The sequence below is a fragment of the Macaca mulatta genome, chromosome 4 (genome assembly GCF_049350105.2).
Source record: "Macaca mulatta isolate MMU2019108-1 chromosome 4, T2T-MMU8v2.0, whole genome shotgun sequence".
In the NCBI taxonomy this organism is placed as follows: domain Eukaryota; kingdom Metazoa; phylum Chordata; class Mammalia; order Primates; family Cercopithecidae; genus Macaca; species Macaca mulatta.
In genome coordinates, this window is record NC_133409.1 from 147,846,425 (window position 1) to 147,867,384 (window position 20,960).

A 20,960-nucleotide genomic window follows, 5' to 3' on the forward strand; every position below is an offset into this window, starting at 1 on the left:
CTCCCTCCACTCCTGCTGTGACACCAGAGATTTTATGAAAGACCCAGGAATCTCAAAAGGCAAGGGACTGCAACTTGAAAATCTTTAGAAACCACAGTTTACTTTTTTCCAACCTGAGGAGACCCCCAGGGTCACTGGGGACCTAAACCCTGGCTTCCTTTGGTGTTCATAGGTTCCTCAGAGTCACGAGTTCACAACTTTGGCTGCTTTAGAAATAGTCATTTAGGCCAGATACGGTGGGTCACACCTATAATCCCACTCTTTGAGGCCGATGTGGGAGGATCACATGAGCCCAGGAGTTCAAGACCAGCCTAGGCAACATAGTGAGACCCACCCCATGCCCCTTGTGTCTCTACACAAGTTTAAAAGCTAGTTGGGCATGGTGCACACCTATAGTCCCAGCTATTCGGGTAGCTAAGGTAGGAAGGATCGCTTGAGCCCAGAAGGTCAAGGCTGCAGTGACCTGTGATCACACCACTGCACTCCAGTCAGGCGAAAGAGGGAGACCCTGACTCAGAAAAAAAAAAAAGAAAAAGAAAAAGAAAAGGCCATGCACAGTGGCTCACACTTGTAATCCCAACACTTTGGGAGGTCAAGAAGGGACAGATCACCTCAGGTCAGGAGTTCAAGACCAGCCTGACCAACATATAGTGAAATCCCATCTGTACTAAAAAAAAAATACAAAAATTAGCTGGGTGTGGTGGCATATGCCTGTAATCCCAGCTACTTGGGAAGCTGAGGCAGGAGAATCTCTTTTTTTTTTTTTTTTTGAAATGAAAGGCCTCACATATTTATTACTGAACCCAGCCAACCAACCCAACGCATTCATAATAGATTCAGAGAGGAAAATACGTCGAACTCTCCAGAGTGTGGTGACATTTTCAGTTTGATACGGTAATGTGATCATGACCTTCAGACAGCACAAATATATGTGCCATCTCATGTGCAATTCCTTATAGACCCAGCTTGGTTCTTCTCCAGTGTCTCCTTTTGGAGTTGTACCTTATTTTATTTCCAGTTTTCATCCGAATCCACTGGGGAATGGGACGATTTTGCTTTTGTTTCTTGGCCAGGAATCGCTTAATCCTGAAAGTCTTGTGAGAAGACATGGCGAGAAGTGGAGGCAAGAACACACCACGATGGCGGAGAAAGGAAAAGAGAGAGGAGAATCTCTTGAACCCAGGAGGCAGAGGTTGCAGTGAGCCAAGATCACGCCCCCACCACACTCCAGCCTGGGCAACAGAGCAAGACTCCATCTCTTAAAAAAAAAAAAAAGAGAGAGAGAGAGAAAGAAAAAAAAGAGAAAACAGCTGCTGCTCAATACCTATGTCCACCAAAAGCCACACATAAGAACATTCTTAGCAGTTTTATTTATAAATAGCTAAACCCTGGAAAAACGTAAATGTCCATCAGCTGGTGAATGGATAAACAAATTATGGTATAGCTTTACGGTAGAACACAGCTCAGCAGCAAAAATTAGCTACCAACATGCATGATCCTCACAGAGAGGGAGGGGCAGATCGCCAGACGCCAGTGCATACTGTGGCCATATCGGTCAGAACGTGCCTTTGGGAATGCAGGTGGGGTGGGCTGTCTGCACAGGGGATTCTTGCGGTATTAGCCATATTCTATACCTTGGTCTGGATGGTAATTAACATGGATTTATACACACACATACATATATGTAAAAATGCATTGAGTTGGCTGGGCAAGGTGGCTCACACCTGTAATCCCAGCACTTTGGGAGGCTGAGGTGGGTGGATCACAAGGTCAGGAGATCAAGACCATCCTGGCTAACACGGAGAAACCTCGTCTCTACTAAAAACACGAAAAATTAGCCAGGCGTGGTGGTGGGTGCCTGTAGTCCTAGCTACTCAGGAGGCTGAGGCAGGAGAATGGTGTGAACCTGGGAGGTGGAGGTTGTAGTGAGCCAAGATTGCACCATTGCACTCCAGCCAGGCGACACAGCAAGACTGTGTCTCAAAAAACAAAAAACAACACAACAAAAGTAATTTTTTGGCCGGGCACAGTGGCTTACACCTGTAATCCCAGCAATTTGGGAGGCCGAGGTGGGTGGATCATTTGAGGTCAGGAGTTCAAGACCAGCCTGGCCAACATGATGAAACCTCATGTCTACTAAAAATATAAAAATTAGCCGGCATGGAGGCATATGCCTGTAATCCCAGCTACTTGGGAGGCTAAGGCAGGAGAATCGCTTGAATCCAGGAGGCGGAGGTTGCAGTGAGCTGAGATCGTGCCATTGCACTCCAGCCTGGGTGACAAGAGTGAAAGTCCATCTCATAATAAATAAATAAATGAAAGTAATATCTTTAAAACATACATTGAATCCTGCCATTACTGCTTGAAACCTTTCCACGGCTTTTCGTTGCACTTTGAATAAAATCCTGATGCCTTCCTGAGGCGAGGTCGATGTGCGGTCCAGCTTCACCTTGTTACCATGTCCTAACCATCCTGGCTGCTTTTCAGCTCAAGCTGTTTCCTGCATCGGGGACTTTCAGAGGCCCTGTTCCCCCTTCCCAGTTCTCCCAGTTCTCTGTAGGTTTCACATCAAACATCACCTCCTCACTCGCCATTACTCTCCATCACCACAGGCTGATCATTTTCTCCATAGCTCCCAGCACATGACAGGTATACATTGCTTGTCGTGGGATCCCTGTGTGCTCATGTCCCCAGTCAGCCCCATCATCTGGCCCAGGACTAGGGACCCAGTGCCTAAGTGCGGAATGGAATTTGGCGAACTCCATGAAGTGCTGGCATCTCAGAAGGCTTTGGTAATGGCAGAGATAGTATTATTCACTTCCTTCCTCAGTCAGTCATCATCCCTTGTTTCCTCCACTCACCATGCGGTTACTGTTAATTTTGAAACATTTATTAACTAATGTGTGAGACATCATGCTAAATGCTGGAAAGGACACTGAGAGAGGGGAAGCCGTGGTTCCTGACCTCAGGGAAGTGCCATCCAGGATGGAGATACCAAGGGAATGCTGTCATTCAAGGGTGAGCTGGGCAGTGCTGTGGACCTCCTCCTCACTCCTTATCCTTTCTAGGTGACCTCAGAACCTCACAAGGTCTTAGATGATGCCCTTTCCTCATCTGACCCAGCTCTTCCACAGGACACATTCAGAACCCTTTATCTGAAATTATACTGTGCATTTGCACCAGTGTGTCTCATGGGAACCTCAAATGCAACAAAATCTAAAACTGAATTCATCTCTCATAAACAATTCAGTGGTATTTCAGATAAATAGAAGCATAGCTCATTGGGGAAATGGTGTTGAGATAATGGCTAACCCTTTGGAGGGAAAATGCTTTACATCAGACAACATTCCAGGAGAATAAAAGATGTAAACATAAAAAATGAATCCAACCGTGCACAGTGGCTCACGCCTGTAATCCCAGCCCTTTGGGAGATCGAGGTGGGAAGATCGATTGAGCTCAGGAGTTCGAGACCAGCCTAGGTAACATGGAGAAACTTTGTCTCTGCTAAAAATACACACACAAAAAAAATCAGCTGGGCTTGGTGGTGCATGCCTGTAATCCCAGCTACTTGGGATGCTGAGGCACAATAATTGCTTAAGCTGAGATCATGCCACTGCACTCCAGCCTGGGTGACAGAGTGAGATTCTGTCAAAAAAAAAAAGGACTGAGTATTTTTTCAAGTGAGCTGGGGAGCCATTAGCGTGATTTAAGCAGGGAAGTGACATGGTTTGATGTTGCAGCAGGATCGCCATGGCTCTAGGAAGGGAAGAGAACTGGGAGACCATATTTCAGTTGACTGCATCCCAGCGTTGCTGCAGGGAAGTGGGCAGTCACACCTGTCTTTTCTTGCTGGCTGCTTTTAAGATTTTCCCCAAAATCATCCCTCTGGCCAGGTGCAAGGGCTCATGCTTGTAACCCCAGCATTTTGGGAGGCCAAGGCGGAAGGATCACCTAAGGTCGGGAGTTCGAGACCAGCCTGGCCAACATGGTGAAACTCCATCTCTACTAAAAATACAAAAATTAGCCAGGCGTGGTGGCACATGCCTGTAATCCCAGCTACTTGGGAGGCTGAGGCAGGAGAATCGCTTGAACCCCAGAGGCGGAGCTTGCAGTGAGCCAAGATTGTGCCACTGCACTCCAGCCTAGGTGACAGAGTGAGACTGTCTCAAAACAACAAACAAACAAAACCTAAGTCCTGTCTCTGGTCACTGAGATAAATGTGTATCTGATTGTCTCCTTTGGAAAGGCTAACCAGAAACTCAAAAGAATGCAACTGTTTGTCTCTCACCTACCTGTGACCTGGGAGCCCCCTCCCTGCTTTGAGTTATCTCACCTTTCTGGACGGAACCAATGTTCATTTTACATATGTTGATTGATATCTCTTGTCTTCCTAAAATGTATAAAACCAAGCTGTGCTCTGACCACCTTGGGCACACGTCATCAGGACCTCCAGAGGCTGCATCGTGGGCTCATCCTCAACCCTGGCAAAATAAACTTTCTAAATTAACAGACCTGTCTCAGATTTTCAGGATTCACATTGTCTTCCAGTAATTCTAGAAAATACTCTGACAGTGTTTCTTCCCTACTTTATTATTTTCTTGTAGGACTTCACCTAGAAGACTTTCTCACTCTATCCCTCATGTCTCTTCCTTTCTTTCAAATATTCTATCTCTTTAGCTGGGTATGGTGGTGTACACCTGTAGACCAAGCTACTCGGGAGGCTGAGGCAGGAGGATGGCTTGAAGGTCGGGGCTGCAGTGAGTCGTGACTGCGCCACTGCTCTCCACCCTTGGCAAAAAAGGGACACCCTGTATTAACAAAAAAACAAAAAAACAATCAATCAAATATTCTCTTTCAGTCTCAGGACTACATTGTGTATATCTGTATATATATTTTCATTTCTACTTTTAATCTCACTGACTTTTCTCTTCAAGTGTCAGTTTGTCAAATCTATTGTTCAGTCTTTTGGGCCTTTTTTTTTTTTTTTTACTTTCTTGGAGTTGTTTTTTTTTTTTTTAGAGAGGAGGTCTTGCTATGTTGCCCAGGCTGCTCTCCAACTCCTGGGCTCAAGTGATCCTACCACCTCAGCCTCTTAAGTAGTTAGGACTACTACAGGTTCACAGCACACCTTACCTGGCTATTTAGTCTTTTTTTTTTTTTTTTTCTCTGAGACGCAGTCTCACTCTGCCGCCCAGGCTGGAGTGCAGTGGCAGCAATCTGGGCTCACTGCAAGCTCCGCCTCCCAGGTTCAGGCCATTCTCCAGCCTCAGCCTCCTGAGTAGCTAGGACTACAGGCGCCCGCCACCACGCCCAGCTAATTTTTTTTCTATTTTTAGTAGAGGCGGGGTTTCACCGTGTTAGCCAGGATGGTCTCGATCTCCTGACCTCATGATCTGCCCGCCTTGGCCTCCCAAAGTGCTGGGATTACAGGTGTGAGCCACCACGCTCAGCCTTTTTTATTTTATTTTTTTAATGACAGAGTTTTGCTCTGTCACCCAGGCTGGCCAGGCTGGAGGGCAGTGGTGCAGTCTCGGCTCACGGTAGCCTTGACCCACGGGCTCAAGCGATCCTCAAAACTCAGCTCCATGAGTAGCTGGGATTACAGCTGCCCGCCACCACGCCCGGCTAATTTTTTATTTTATTTCATTTTATTTTTTTGAGATGGAGTCTCGCTCTGTCACCCGGGCTGGAGTGCAGTGGCCGGATCTCAGCTCACTGCAAGCTCCGCCTCCCGGGTTCACGCCATTCTCCTGCCTCAGCCTCCCGAGTAGCTGGGACTACAGGCGCCCGCCACCTCGCCCGGCTAGCTTTTTGTATTTTTTAGTAGAGACGGGGTTTCACCGTGTTAGCCAGGATGGTCTCGATCTCCTGACCTTGTGATCCGCCCGTCTCAGCCTCCCAAAGTGCTGGGATTACAGGCTTGAGCCACCGCGCCCGGCTAATTTTTTATTTTATTTTATTTTATTTTTGAGACGGAATCTTGCTCTGTCACCCAGGCTGGAGTGCAGTGGCGAGATCTTGACTCACTGCAACCTCTGCCTTCCAGGTTCCAGCGAATTCTCCTGCCTCAGCCTCCTGAGTAGCTGGGATTACAAGTACCCACCACTACGCCCAGCTAATTTTTGTATTTTTAGTAGAGAGGGGGTTTCACCACGTTGGTCAGGCTAGTCTCGAACTCCCGACCTCAGGTGAACCGCCCACCTCGTCCTCCCAAAGTTCTGGGATTACAGGCCTGAGCCACCATGCCAGGTCCACTTTTCTTTTCTTTCTTTCTTTCTTTGTTTCTTTTTTTTTTTTTTTTTTTTTTTTTTGAGACGGAGTTTCGCTCTTGTCGCCCAGGCTGGAGTGCAACGATGCAATCTCAACTCACTGCAACCTCCGCCTCACTGCAACCTCCGCCTCCCACGTTCAAGAGATTCTCCTTGCCTCAGCCTCCCAAGCAGCTGGAATTACAGGCGCCCGCCACCATGCCTGGCTAATTTTTGTTTTTTTTTTTTTTTAGTAGAGATCGTATTTTGTCACGTTGGCCAGGGTGGTCTCAACCGCCTGACCTTAGGTGAGCCACCCGATTCCGGCTCCCAAATTGCTGGGATTATAAGCGTGAGCCACTGCGCCCAGCCCCACTTTCCTTTTCTTTCTTTCTTTTTAGACGGAGTGTCGCTCTGTCGCCCAAGCTCTGGAGTGCAGGGGAGTGATCTCGGCTCACTGCAACCTCGCATACCGGGTTCAAGAGATTCTCCTGCCTCAATCACAGGCGTACACCAACACGCCCGGCTAATTTTTTGGAATTTTTAGTATAGATGGGGTTTCACTATGTCGGCCAGCTGGTCTTGAACTCCTGACCTCGTGATCCGCCCACCTCGGCCTTCCAAAGTGCTGGAATTACAGGCTTGAGCCGCTGCGCCCGGCCTCTTTTTCCTTTCTTCTTTTTTTTTTTTTTTAAATAGAGCCAGGGTATTTCTCTGTCACCCAGACTGCACTGCAGAGGCATGAACCCGGCTCACTGCACCCTCCACTTTCAGGGCTCAAGCGATCCTCCCGCCTCAGCCTCGTGAATAACTGGGACTACAAGCGTGCACCACCACAGTCAGTTAATTAAAAAAAAAAAAAAAAAAAAAAAAAGGCCAGGCGCGGTGGCTCACGCCTGTAATCCCAGCACTTTGGGAGGCCGAGGCGGGTGGATCACGAGGTCAGGAGATGGAGACCATCCTGGCTAACATGGTGAAACCCCGTCTCTACTAAAAATATAAAAACTTAGCCAGGCGTGGTGGCCGTCGCCTGTAGTCCTAGCTACTTGGGAGGCTGAGACAGGAGAATGGCGTAAACCTGGGAGGCGGAGTTTGCAGTGAGCTAAGATTGCGCCACTGCACTCCAGCCTGGGCGATAGAGTGAGACTCCGTCTCAAAAAAAAAAAAAAAAAAAAATTGTAGAGATTAAGTCTCACGGTTGCTCAGGCTGGTCCGGACCTTCTGGGCTCAAGCAATTCTCCTGCATCACCCTCCCCAAATGCTGAGTCAACTTTTTTTCTTTTTTTTTTTTTTTCTTTGAGACGGAGTCTCACTGTCGCCCAGGCTGAAGTGTAGTGGCATGATCTCGGCTCATTGCAACCTCCACCTCTCGGGTTCAAGCGATTCTCCTGCCTCAGCCTCCCGAGTAGCTGGGACTACAGGCGCCTGCCGCTAAATTTTTTTGTATTTTTAGTAGAGACAGGGTTTCACCATATTGGCCAAGCTGGTCTCAAACTCTTGACCTTATGATCTGCCCAGCTCGGCCTCCCAAAGTGCTGGGATTATAGGCGTGAGCCACCGCGCCCGGCCTCTGTTGTTTTATTTTATTTTATTTTTTTAAAAAGTCTACTGGTGTGAGTGCATATGAGTTTGGAAAAATGTATACCACAATGTTAATAGTGATTCTCGGCTGGGCGCGGTGGCTCAAGCCTGTAATCCCAGCACTTTGGGAGGCCGAGACGGGCGGATCACGAGGTCAGGAGATCGAGACCATCCTGGCTAACACGGTGAAACCCCGTCTCTATTAAGAAATACAAAAAACTAGCCGGGCGAGGTGGCGGGCGCCTGTAGTCCCAGCTACTCGGGAGGCTGAGGCCGGAGAATGGCGTGAACCCGGGAGGCGGAGCTTGCAGTGAGCTGAGATCCGGCCACTGCACTCCAGCCTGGGCGACAGAGCGAGACTCCGTCTCAAAAAAAAAAAAAAAAAATAGTGATTCTCTTTGGTTGATGGGAGTACATTTTTAGTCTTTTATTGTCATCTGATTTGTATGTTCTCTCTCTTTTCTTGCTCCAAGAGCATATATCACTTGCATAATAAATTTTGGGCGGGGAAAAAAAGAAGCGTTTCTAAAACGTCAGCCCAAAAATAGGTGACCCTGTACTGATAAAGCACGCAAGCTCAGAAGTTCCCGACGGCGGTTTCCTAGTGTGTGCGTGCGTCCCTCAAGCGGTCGGGCTCTGCGGTCAGATCCGCCAGTCCTTCAGGCACCGCCGAGGCCACCCCAGGCTCCGCGCGGGTCCTGGCGGGGGGCGGGCCCACGCCAGCCCGGAAGAGACGCAGCACCGCGCATGCTCCTTCCTTTCCAGCCCCGGCCCCGGACCCTGCAGCTGCCGAGGTGAGTTTCTGTGGAGTTCGAGTTCCATCGGCTCCCATCCGGGCCATCTTGCCGCCTTAGCGGCTGCTCCTTCCCACAATGCGGGCAGGGGGCCTCTCTCCCACTCCCCACACACCCATTTCTGAGTAGCGACAGGGGCTGGAGGTTTATTTTATGGGGTAGGGGGCCGCTGGTAGGCGAAGATTGTCCGAGGGAAAGGGGGAGGATGAAGGCAGTGCGTGGCGGAGACCTGCCAGGTGAGACTAGGGAGACAGTGTCCCGCCGACACGCTTTTTCCTTGGGGACAGGACTCCCCCGACTGCCTGCTTGCCTGGCACTGGAGCTCTACTTTGGGGGAGGTGTGGTAGGAAACGAGGGTGCGAAGGCCTTAGCCCTTCGGTTTGGGGTCTGCCGCCTTCAAGAAGCGGGGTTTTACTCCTCCGGGCCTTCCCTGTGTACCTTATGGTACAGCCGCGCGATTCCGCGCTGGGTACAGTCGCTGATGGCCTCCAGCTGCTCCCGATAATACAGGGTCTGCTCCTCTTACCCCGCCATCGACCTTTGTAATTGTGATAACTTAAGGAAGTTTGGCGCGAATGTGCACCACTATGCTGGTTTTAACATGCTGACAGCTTTTCCACCTGAATTGTTTTTGGGGATGGGGAGGGACGGAGCTGGCCTCTGCCGAATCTGTTTTGTGAAGCTGAGTCCTCCCACCGGCATGTTGTCTACGGATTTTTGTGGGTGACTTTAGGGTCACGAACTTGATTACTGGGCCCCGGCCTCGTTACTCAGAAGTGCTCTTGACAGTCATCTCCTTTTTGCAGATGTTGATGCCTAAGAAGAACCGGATTGCTATTTACGAACTCCTTTTTAAGGAGGGAGTCATGGTGGCCAAGAAGGATGTCCACATGCCTAAGCACCCGGAGCTGGCAGACAAGAATGTACCCAACCTTCATGTCATGAAGGCCATGCAGGTAGGAGGGTGAGGAGGAAGACTGGGACGGGATGGAGGGATCTTCCCCTAACGTTCAAGGCAAGTTCCAAAGGGGAGGTCAGGACTGCCGGGGCTGCTTGCTAACTTGAAGGACTGGGACTGGAGACTTGTCTAGGATGATCCAAGTTTCTACTTATGCCTTAACAGTAAGTTTTTTGCCTTACAGTCTCTCAAGTCCCGAGGCTACGTGAAGGAACAGTTTGCCTGGAGACATTTCTACTGGTACCTTACCAATGAGGGTATCCAGTATCTCCGTGATTACCTTCATCTGCCCCCGGAGATTGTGCCTGCCACCCTACGCCGTAGCCGTCCAGAGACTGGCAGGCCTCGGCCTAAAGGTATGGTGCCCAAACAAATGCCTTCAGCTATTTGAAGATAGTTTCTTTTGTGTAAGGGACAGAAGCATTCTTAGCTGGTGTCAGCTTTAGAGGGCTCTGGCCTGCAGGCATTTGGTCAAGTGCTAGAACCCTTGTCCCGTGACTTGGGACTTGGAATAGAACTAGACTCAGTTCTTCAGGCCATCCATGAGATGGCCTTAAGCACAGATAGTCAGTCGCTTTCTTCACCCATACCTGTACAAACATCCAGACACATGTGGTATAGAACATTGAGTAACTTTTCCAGCAGAGTGTGTTGTACTCTTCCCAAAAAGTCCAAAGCAAAGCCATTTACCACCTTGAAAGAAACAAGAGTTTTGTAGTTTTCTTGCCAGCAGGGGAAAAAATTAGAAACAGTGGAGTGGAGAACGGATGGTGTATACCACGATGTGAAAGGATATGCACGCATGTGTAGTGCGAGGAGAATTATCTTTTGATTCTTGAGATCATTGCTGGCTTACAGTTGCTTTTTTTTTGAGACGGAGTCTTGCTCTGTTGCCCAGCCTGGGGTGCGGTGGTAAGCCACCGTGCCTGGCCTGTATTTTGTCTAGGTTATGGTTCTTTGTTATGAAACTGTAGGAGCTGCAGAGAGCGTAGGTTGGAGTGACAAAATGCACAGATTCCTAAACGTGATCATCAGAGGGTCCAGGTTCCCCTGGAGAGTTACTTTATGGAGCTTAGGAATTTGTTAGGAAAGTTCCCCAAGGGATTCTGGTGATCAGGTAGACATCTGTGGCCAAGGCTGGAGTGCAGTGGTGCGATCTCAGCTTACTGCAACCTCCACCTCCCAGGTTCAGGCAGTTGTCCTGTCTCAGCCTCCCGAGACTGGGATTATAGGCGTCCAGAACTATGCCCAGCTAATTTTTGGATTTTTAGTGGAGATGGGATTTCACTCTGTTGGCCAGGCTGGGCTCAAACTCCTGACCTCAGGTGATCCACCCACCTCAGCCTCCCAAAGTGCTGGGACTACAGGAGTTAGCCACCGTGCCCAGCCCATAATACGTCTTTTTAGCAAGAGTTCTCTACTACATCTTGGAATCTTCTGGGGGGAAAAAAATGCCATTGCCTATCTGTGCTTGATATATTCTGATTTAGTTGGGCCTGACATTTATTTTTGCCACTCATTACATGATTTATTTCTGCTTTGAAAGCAGTTCATTCTGCCTGAGTGCAGTGGCTCATTCCTGTAATCCCAGCACTTTGGGAGGCCAAGGCAGGAGGACTACTTGAGTCCAGGAGTTTGAGATCAGCTAGGGCAGTATAGTGAGACCCGGTCTCTACAAAAAAATAAATTAGCCAGGCATGGTGGTGCACACCTGTGGTTGAGCCCAGGAACTCCAGGCTGCATTGAGCTGTGATTGGCCGTTGCACTCACCCTGAGCAACAGAGCAAGACCCTGTCTCGAAAAAAAAAAGAGACATAATTCGTATTCTAATCACACAGACTCCGGGTAAGTTCCAAGGTAACTGGGTAGAGGAAATACTTGATTAAACTGTTACTTAATGTGTGTGTTTGTTGTTTGTTTATATTCTGTCACCCAGGCTGGAGTACAGTGGTGCGATCCCAATTTACTGTAACCTCTGCCTCTCAGGTTCAAGTGATTCTCCTGCCTCAGCTTCCTGAGTAGCTGGGATCACAGGCGTACACCACCACACCTGGCTAATTTTTGTAATTTTAGTAGAGACAAGGTTTTACCATGTTGGCCAGGCTGTTCTTAAACTCCTGGCCTCAAGTGATCACCTGCTTTGGCCTCCCAAAGTGCTGGGATTACAGGCATGAGCCACTGTGCCTGGCCATTTATGATTTTTTTTGTTTGTTTTGAGACGGAGTCTCACTCTGTCGCCCAGGCAGGAATGCTGTGGCACGATCTTGGCTCACTGCAAGCTCCGTCTCCTGGGTTCACGCCATTCTCCTGCCTCAGCCTCCTGAGTAGCTGGGACTACAAGCACCTGCCACCGCGCCCAGCTAATTTTTTTGTATTTTTAGTAGAGACGGAGTTTCACCATGTTAACCAGGATGGTGTTGATCTCCTGACCTTGTGATCCGTCTGCCTCGGCCTCCCAAAGTGTTGGGATTACAGGCGTGAGCCACCGCACCGGCCTATGATAATTTTTTAAAGGTAGCTCTTAAAGTTTGTGCCTTAGGGTGTGGTGGCTCACAGCTGCAATCTCAGCACTTTTGGAGGCCAAGGTGGGAGGATCACATGAGGCCAGGAGTTCAAGACCAGCCTGTCCAACATGGTGAAACCCTGTCACTACTAAAGATAACAACCAAAAAAAAAATTGCCTAGGCGTGGTGGCTCACGCCTATAATCCCAGCACTTTGGGAGGCCAAGGCAGGCGGATCACTTGAGGTCAGGAGTTGGAGACCAGCCTGGCCAACAGATTGAAAGCCCCTTTCTACTAAAAATACAAAACTTAGCTGGGCATGGTGGCACGTGCATGTAATTCCACCTACTTGGGAGGCTGAGGTGAGAGAACTGCTTGAACCCAGGAGGCAGAGGTTGCAGTGAGCTGAGATTGTGCCACCACACTCCAACCTGGGTGACAGAGCGAGAGTCCGTCTCAAAAAAAGATAATAATACAGTTTCCACCTTAATATGTATCCCGCAGCCTAACAGGTATGTGAAGAAGCCCAGGAGGAACTAAAGGATTCTTGGTAACCCGTAGATTATGTACTTAATATTGGAGTTGGGACTTTCAGCTTAGGATGCTTCCTTTTCCATTTGCATATACTAAGTTTTCTACTTAACGTGGGTCAGGTTCAGAAGTTTGGCTATTCAGATGTTCATAGAAATAGCTGGATGTCTAGATTGGTCCAATAATTGGAAAATGGTTTTATGTCGAAACAAAATGGAAGGCTTTTTTTTTTTTTCTTCGCAGATTTGCAGCCACGATTGTCAATAAGTTTCTATGGAGAAATAATTGTTTCTAGCTGACGTTATAGGTTTAAGGAGTTCCTGTCCCCATTAACCCATCTTAACCAAGTGGTTGCTCAGTGAAAACTGGAGAGCAATGCCAGTTTTCTTGGCTTTAAGGGACAGAGTTCCCAGATTGCCCTATGTTCACAGTGTGTTTTGATTTACATAGGTCTGGAGGGTGAGCGACCTGCGAGACTCACAAGAGGGGAAGCTGACAGAGATACCTACAGACGGAGTGCTGTGCCACGTGAGTAAATGCATCACCTATATTAGGGGTGTTGGGGTGAAATATCTGGATTCTCACAGCTGGCTCTGGCTGGGTGGGGCTCAGCCTTTGATGCTGACAAAATGACCAGGAAAGATTCATGGTTTAATTCTGCAGAGCATCAGAACAGCTGGAGTCCTTTGTGCTTCTTTCCTTATGCAGTGATTTAATAGATGAGAATTAGGAGGAAAGCCTTCTGAGTTAGGGACTGGAATTTTTTAAAAAGCAAAACTCAGGCCAGGCTCAGTGGCTCATGTCTGTAATCCCAGCAGTTTGGTGGGGGTCGAAGTGGGCAGATTACTTGAAGTCAGGAGTTCGAGACCAGCCTGGCCAACATGATGAAACCCTGTCTCTACTAAAAATACAAAGATTAGGGTGGTGTGGTGGTGGGCGTCTGTATTCCCAGCTGCTTAGGAGGCTGAGGCATGAGAATTGCTTAAACCTGGGAGGCAGAGGTTGCAGTGAGCCAAGATCATGCCATTGTACTCCAGCCTGGATGACAGCAAGACTCTGTCTCAAAAAAAAACAAAAAAAACACTTCAGTAAGATGAGGAGCCTTTGTTAGTATTTTTGTAAAGGAATAATAGGATTCAACTTGTTTTGTTTTGGTTTGGTTTGGTTTTGAGACAGTCTTTGCTCTGTGGCCCAGGCTGGAGTGCAGTGGCACAATCTTAGCTCACTGCAAGCTCTGCCTCCTGGGTTCACCCCATTCTTCTGCCTCAGCCTCCCAAGTAACTGGGATTTCTCCAGCCCTTGGTTGAGAGGAAGTTGGTGATATTGGAAGTTTAATGATTATGGGCCAGGCACAGTGGCTCATGCCTGTAATCCCAGCACTTTGGGAGGGCGAGGCAGGTGGATCACTTGAGGTCAGGAGTTCGAGATCAGCCTGGCCAGTGTGGTGAAACCCCATCTCTACTTGAAAAAATTAGCCTGGTGTGGTGGTATGTGCCTGCCTGTAATAATCTCAGCTACTCGGGAGGCTGAGGCAGAAGAATTGCTTGAACCTGGGAGGCGGAGGTTGCAGTGAGCCGAGATCATGCCACTGCACTCCACCCTGGGCAACAGAACAAGACCCTGTCTCAAAAAAAAAAAAGAAATTTAATGATTACTGAAACCATATTCGTTATTGGCATTTGCTTTCCTCCCCCTATCCTTGTGCCCAATGTGAGCCATAGATCTAATACAAAATTTCCTGGTAGCCACACTTGAAAAAGCAAGTGGAAACAGGTTATTTGATTACTAATGTCTTTTTTTTTTTTTTTTTTTTTTTTTTTTTTTTTTTTTGAGACGGAGTCTCGCTCTGTCGCCCAGGCTGGAGTGCAGTGGCCGGATCTCAGCTCACTGCAAGCTCCGCCTCCCGGGTTCACGCCATTCTCCTGCCTCAGCCTCCGGAGTAGCTGGGACTACAGGCGCCCGCCACCTCGCCCGGCTAGTTTTTTGTATTTTTAGTAGAGACGGGGTTTCACCATGTTAGCCAGGATGGTCTCGATCTCCTGACCTTGTGATCCGCCCGTCTCGGCCTCCCAAAGTGCTGGGATTACAGGCTTGAGCCACCGCGCCCGGCCTACTAATGTCTTTTATTTAATCAAATATGTGTAGAAGTGAGCTGGGAATGGTGGTATGTGCCTGTAGTCCTAGCTACTTGGAAAGCCAAAGCAAGAGGATTGTTTTGAGCCTAGGAGTTTGAGATACAGTGAGCTATGATCTTGTTGCTACACTCCAGCCTGGGCGACAGAGTGAGACCCCCCCAACTCAAATAAGTCAGGGCCAGGCGCGGTGGCTCACACCTGTAATCCCAGCACTTTGGGAGGCTGAGATGGGCAGATCACCTGAGGTCAGGAGTTCGAGACCAGCCTGGCCAACATGGTGAAACCCCATTTCTACTTAAAATCCAAAAAATTAGCCGGGCATGGTGGTATGCACATGTAATCCCAGCTACTCAGGGGGCCAAGGCAGGAGAATTGCTTGAACCCCAGAGGTGGAGGTTGCAGTGAGCTGAGATGGCACCATTGCACTCCAGCCTCAGGAACAACAGTGAGAGTTCATCTCAAAAAAAAAAAAGAATAAATAAATAAATATAAATAAATCGATTTTTAAAATATCTAAAAGTGTTAATTTAACATGTAATCAGTATAAACAGTATTGAAATATTTTACATTCTTTTTTTCCTTAAGTCTTTGTAATTGGCTGGGTGCAGTGGCTCACACCTGTAATTCTAGCACTTTGGGAGGCCGAGGCAGGCAGATCACTTGAACTCAGGAGTTTGAGACCAGCCTGGGCAACATGGCTGAACCCATCTCTACAAAAAATATAAAAATTAGGGCCAGATGCAGTTGGCTCATGCCTGTAATCCCAACATTTTGGGAGGCTGAGGCAGGCGGATCACCTGAGGTTGGGAGTTTGAGACCACCCTGGAGAAACCAACATGGAGAAACCCCGTCTCTACTAAAAATACAAAAAAATTAGCCATGCATGGTGGCACGTGCCTGTAATCCCAGCTACTGAGGAGGCTGAGGCAGGAGAATCACTTGAACCTGGAAGGCAGAGGTTGCAGTGAGCCGAGATCACGCTGTTGCACTCTAGCCTGGGCAACAAGAGCAAAATTCTGTCTCAAACAAACAAAAAATATAAAAATTAGCTGCCTACAGTCCCAGCTGAGGTGGAAGGATCGCTTGAGCCCATGAGGCAGAGGTTGTAGTAAGCTGAGATCGTGCCACTGCACTCCATCCTGGGCGACAGAGTAAGACCCTGTCTCGGGCCAGGCGCGGTAGCTCAAGCCTGTAATCCCAGCACTTTGGGAGGCTGAGATGGGCGGATCATGAGGTCAGGAGATCGAGACCATCCTGGCGAACACGGTGAAACCCCGTCTCTACTAAAAAATACAAAAAACTAGCCGGGCGAGGTGGCGGGTGCCTGTAGTCCCAGCTACTTGGGAGGCTGAGGCAGGAGAATGGCGTAAACCCCAGAGGCAGAGCTTGCAGTGAGCTGAGATCCGGCCACTGCACTCTAGCCTGGGCGACAGAACGAGACTCCGTCTCAAAAAAAAAAAAAAAAAAAAAGACCCTGTCTCAAATAAGTATAAGAAAACTGGTGAATTTTGCATGACTCCATTTGAGCTGTGACTGGGATATAGGACAGGGCAGCATCTTGTCTGCTTTTCTCCCATGGTAATTAAGGCTTTTGTGGGCCCTTGCCCCTTTACATGTTAGTTCTTCCCTAATTACGCTCCCTTTGTTACCTAGATGCTGCTCTGAAGTGGGTAAGTCAGTCAGTGTGATCGGAAGTGGGAATCCTTTGGGAGGATTTGTAGTTCGGGCTGTGAGTATTGGAAGGCTGAGAAGGTGTTCCCCACCACTGGTGTAATTTGCTTATATTTAATGGGGTGGTGCGTGGCTTTTCCTGCAAGATTGGAGTCGGTGAGTTGTCTTCCCTTGTTCTATAGTAGATTGGATAATATGATGATTCTAAATCGAGTTTCACTTTCTAGCTGGTGCTGACAAGAAAGCCGAGGCTGGGGCTGGGTCAGCAACCGAATTCCAGTTTGTGAGTATCTTCCTATTTGTTTTCCATGAGCCATCATTTGTTCTGGCCTCAGTCTGGTTGCTCGGCAAGTTGTGGGGATGTCGTATAGTATGGTCCTGTCAGCCAGTTCCCTCCTCCCGCTTTTTTCCAAATTCCAAATTTTACATTGAGATGTAGCATGCAAACTTTTGTAAATATGTAAATTACTGAAATGAGTCTCAGAAATCAGTACATGTGGCCTGCTGTTACTTTGTTTTGTTAATGCTTGACATTGAACTAAACACTGGAAGGTGAGTGGGCTTAAGAACCAAGATGGTATGAAATCAGATCCTCCCATCTTTTTTCATATGATGTTTCCCCATCTATAAAATAGAGGTAATTACAGCTACCAAGGAAATGGGCCTAGACGTTGGATATGGCCCCACATCCAGTAAGGGGCAGTGCTGGGATTTACAGCCTGTACTCAGCTCTCTCCCAGCAGTTTACATTTGGGGGCCTCTGGAGTTATAATGAGGCTTGAAAGTTAGCAAAACCACAAGGTCAAACCAGAGTGCTGCTCATGCTGATGTGATGTGCTTTCTCTTACAGAGAGGCGGATTTGGTCGTGGACGTGGTCAGCCACCTCAGTAAAATTGAAGAGGATTATTTTGCATTGAATAAACTTACAGCCAAAAAACCTTAATCTTGTGTCCATTTTGTTTGCTTTGTGCAGCCTGAACAGGAACGTTTTAAGGGTCAGAGTGTAAATGGGACAGTACTGGCTTGGTTTGGGGGGTTGTCGTTGTCCTGGGTGACACCGGCTGCTTCTGTCCTTGGCTTTGGCATGTGCCCTGCTTTCTCTAGCCAGCGCCTCCCTGCAGAGTGGTGTCCCATATGGTGCTGCACCTTGGAGGCAGTTGGAAAACTGGGTTCCTTCTCCAGACCAGCCATGCTGCCTCAGCTCTGCGTGGTGGGAAAGTTGCTGGTTGCCTGGGAGTTGTGATTTGTGCCTGCTGTCGGGAACTATAAGAAGTGCTGGGCAGGGAGGATGAAAGGTAACCAAGGAAATGGTTCTCCTTCAATTTATGGGGAAGAAGCACAGGAATGGTGTTTAGGCCAGCATTACTAATATGTCTTCAAGGGTCGGCGTTTGTTGACAATGCACAAAAACCACTGTTCACAGTGACTAAGGCCTGTAGTCCCAGCTACTCAGGAGCCTGAGGCAGGATTGCTCGAGGCTAGGGGTTTGAGACCAGCCTGAGAAACATAGCAAGACCCTGTCTCAAGGACCAAAACATTTGAAACTCATCTGAAAACTTTTTTTTTTTTGAGACGGAGTCTAGCTCTTGTCGCCCAGGTTGGAGTGCAATGGCGCAATCTCAGCTCATTGCAACCTCTGCCTCCCAGGTCAAGCAATTCTCTCTCAGCTTTCCGAGTAACTGGGATTACAGGCTTCTGCCACCATGCCCGGCTAATTTTGTATTTTTAGTACAGATGGGGTTTCTGCATGTTGGTCAGGCTGGTCTCGAACTCCTGACCTCAGGTGAAATGCCCACCTAGGCCTTCCAAAGTGCTGGAATTACAGGTGTGAGCCACCATGCCTGACCAGCGTTTTTATGTCTTAACATAATTGGAATAAATATTGGGCAGTAGGAGCTTTGCTGTCCAGGGTTCCTTTAAGGAAGGAATAAGAGTTGTAGTTTTCCTTGGTCTCCGAGTGGTGATCCATCATGGCATGACTAAATGGACTAGAGATGTGTATATAGTCTTCTGTTGATCAAGTGTGATCTCAGCATGGATGCAGGAAAGGGACTGCAAATATACTATATACCTGGCACAATGCTAGAAGGGAAACTTGGCATAGCCCAGTGAGAGCTGAGACAATCCTGCAGACTTGCTGAGTAGGACACCAACCTTGGCTTGCAGATCAGTCACCATGACTATCTGCAGTAAATACGAGTTACTGGGATGGAGGTGGTTAAAGCATTTGAGGTAACAGCTCTGAACCAACCAGTGGCTCAAGACAGGCCCAAGGTAGTGTTTTTCAGCCAGAAAAACTGGTAGCTAATTGGAAGTGCATCTTACGGGTTTTGGGAACTTAGGAATCATTTGTGGAGTACCGTGGTCTAAGCATTGTATAAAAATGGACAATAATTGGTGAAATGGGGCCCGGCATTGTGGTTCACACCATAATCCCAGCAGTTTGGGAGGGCAAGATGGGTGGGTCACTTGAGTCCAGGAGTTAAAGACCCGGCATGGGTAACAGTGAAACCCCATCTCCACAAAAAAAAAATACAAAAATCAGCCTCGCATGGTTGTGCTCACCTGTAGTTCCAGCTACTTGGAAGGCTGAGTCAGGAGGATTGTTTGAGCCCAGGAAGTAGAGGTTGCAGTGAGCTGAGATTGTGCCACTGCATTCCAGCCTAGGTGACAGAGTAAGACTCAATAATTATCACTGATCTCATGAAGCTGAGCACTGTGGCACACACCTGTAGTCCCAGCTACTCAGGAGCCTGAGGTAGAAGGATCACTTGAGCCCAGGAGTTGAAACCATCCATTGAGACCCAATCTCAAAAAAAAAAAAAAAAAAAAAAAAACTTGGTCAAATGAGATTTGTGACAATTCTAAACTACACAGATGAGAATTCTAAACCACCTTCAGTATTGATAGGCAGTTGTAATGTAGACCACGAGGTGGCAGCTGATGGTAACTCCAAATACGCACTTAACTGTTAGTCCTGGGAAGTGAACTTTGGAATCTGAGCCACCAATAAAATAGAAGCTTGCTTTGGCAGAAAGCAGCAGTGTTTGGGGAAGCTCGTTTCAGCACGGCCTTGGCTCGTTTCAAAGATTGCTTTTTATCCAATTTTTCTGCTGGCTCGAGTGATGTCAAGTGGTTTGCCCATGTTCACACGCTTTGTGATTGTTTAACCTGGATTCCACTGTGAAATGTTAGGAGCTCCTGCCTTTCTGTTTCCCACAGGCCAGCTAGTGAATAGGTTTCCTCTACGACCTTAGTGATTTTCTGGCCCTAAAATGTTACTTTTTCAGCTAGGGCTCTTTGCCAACTTCTTTCCTCGTGATTCAGATTAGTTTCATAATATATACTCCAAGATCACCCATGGACTCTGGGGAAACCCGAGGAGTCTAGAAAAGAGCATGTGAATAAAAACATGCAGGTAGAAGTGGATCTTGGTGCCTGCCAGCTCTGTCCCTACCTTGGTAGATGAAAACAGCCCTTCCAATCAATAATCATTCATTAGCTGCTCAAGGATCATTGCGAATAAGAGCTCTGAGAAACAAGGCTCAAAATTTGCCCTTAAGCACCTGACAGTCGAGTTGGGAAAACAAAACCAAAGCTATACATTAAGAGTCCAGAACAACAACTATTCTATAAGTGGTAAATCGCATCCAGACTGAATTCTAAGGACGTGTAGGGCAAGGGAGATGAATGAAGGCTGAAGTGGCCCAGAGGTGAGTTGCGGGGCAGGCTGCATGGGCCCAGCCATCACTCGGGAAAAGCTTTGAAGAGGTTTAACCCATCTTCCAGGGTTGGTCTCCAGGTGCACCTTAGCCTCAAATCTACCCACCAGCCCAATGGTTCATCAGATAATCCCAACCACCACTACTGCTACCTACCAAAGGGTTTTTCAAGGGATTTGGGAAGCTGATAGCTGAAGATACATTTTCCTAACTTAACATAAACTTCCTGATAGGGACACAAATCCCCTTCCCTGAAAAACAGAATCCCCTTGCAGCCAGTGCCAACAACAGCTTTAAGTCTCAGTGACTCTTTTGAAGCACCACTTCTGTTTTGATTAATAAACAGACCAGGAAGCAGCTATCATGTAGGCATGTTACATGCTTGGAGGCAAGATAGAGCAGCTTAAAAGATCCCCTAAGAGGCTGGGTGTGGTGGCTCACGCCTGTAATCCCAGCACTTTGGGAGGCTGAGGCTCACCTGAGGTCGGGGAGTTTGAGATCAGCCTGACCAACATGGAGAAACCTGGTCTCTACTAAAAATACAAAATTAGCCAGGTGTGGTGGTACATGCATGTACTCCCAGCTACTCAGGAGGCTAAGCCAGGGGAATCGCTTGAACTCGGGAGGCGGAGGTTGCAGTGAGCCAAGATCGCGCCGTTGCACTCCAGCCTGGGCAACAGAGCAAGACTCTGGTAAAAAAAAAAAAAAAAAAAAAAAAATCCCTAAGAGGTTGGGCGCAGTGGCTCACGCCTGTAATCCCAGCCCTTTGGGAGGCTGAGGCAGGCAGATCAAGAGGTCAGGAGTTCAAGACCAGCC

The 20,960-nt window shown here is 48.1% G+C and overlaps 2 protein-coding genes and 1 long non-coding RNA gene across 6 annotated transcripts; 1 reads left to right on the forward strand and 2 right to left on the reverse strand.

Moving 5' to 3' along the window:
• Positions 1 to 755: 755 nt before the first annotated feature.
• LOC144340747 (large ribosomal subunit protein eL39) lies at positions 756 to 1,160 on the reverse strand. The gene has a single exon (XM_078001336.1). It carries the CDS (start codon positions 1,107 to 1,109, stop codon positions 954 to 956), a length of 156 nt encoding a protein of 51 aa, XP_077857462.1. The 5' UTR covers positions 1,110 to 1,160; the 3' UTR covers positions 756 to 953.
• A 7,425-nt stretch (positions 1,161 to 8,585) lies between these two features.
• Positions 8,586 to 17,365, forward strand: RPS10 (ribosomal protein S10). 4 transcript variants are annotated; one of them, XM_028846871.2, is made up of 6 exons: positions 8,586 to 8,859; positions 9,430 to 9,579; positions 9,766 to 9,937; positions 13,066 to 13,143; positions 16,649 to 16,704; positions 17,272 to 17,365. In XM_028846871.2, the coding sequence occupies exons 2-6, from the start codon at positions 9,430 to 9,432 to the stop codon at positions 17,311 to 17,313; spliced, it is 498 nt and encodes a 165-aa protein (XP_028702704.1). In that variant the 5' UTR covers positions 8,586 to 8,859; the 3' UTR covers positions 17,314 to 17,365.
• Positions 12,984 to 15,241, reverse strand: LOC144340410 (uncharacterized). The gene is made up of 3 exons (XR_013416517.1): positions 14,730 to 15,241; positions 14,143 to 14,400; positions 12,984 to 13,579 (listed from the first exon to the last, which is right to left on the reverse strand). It is a non-coding gene; the product is annotated as an uncharacterized LOC144340410 (long non-coding RNA).
• Positions 17,366 to 20,960: the final 3,595 nt, after the last annotated feature.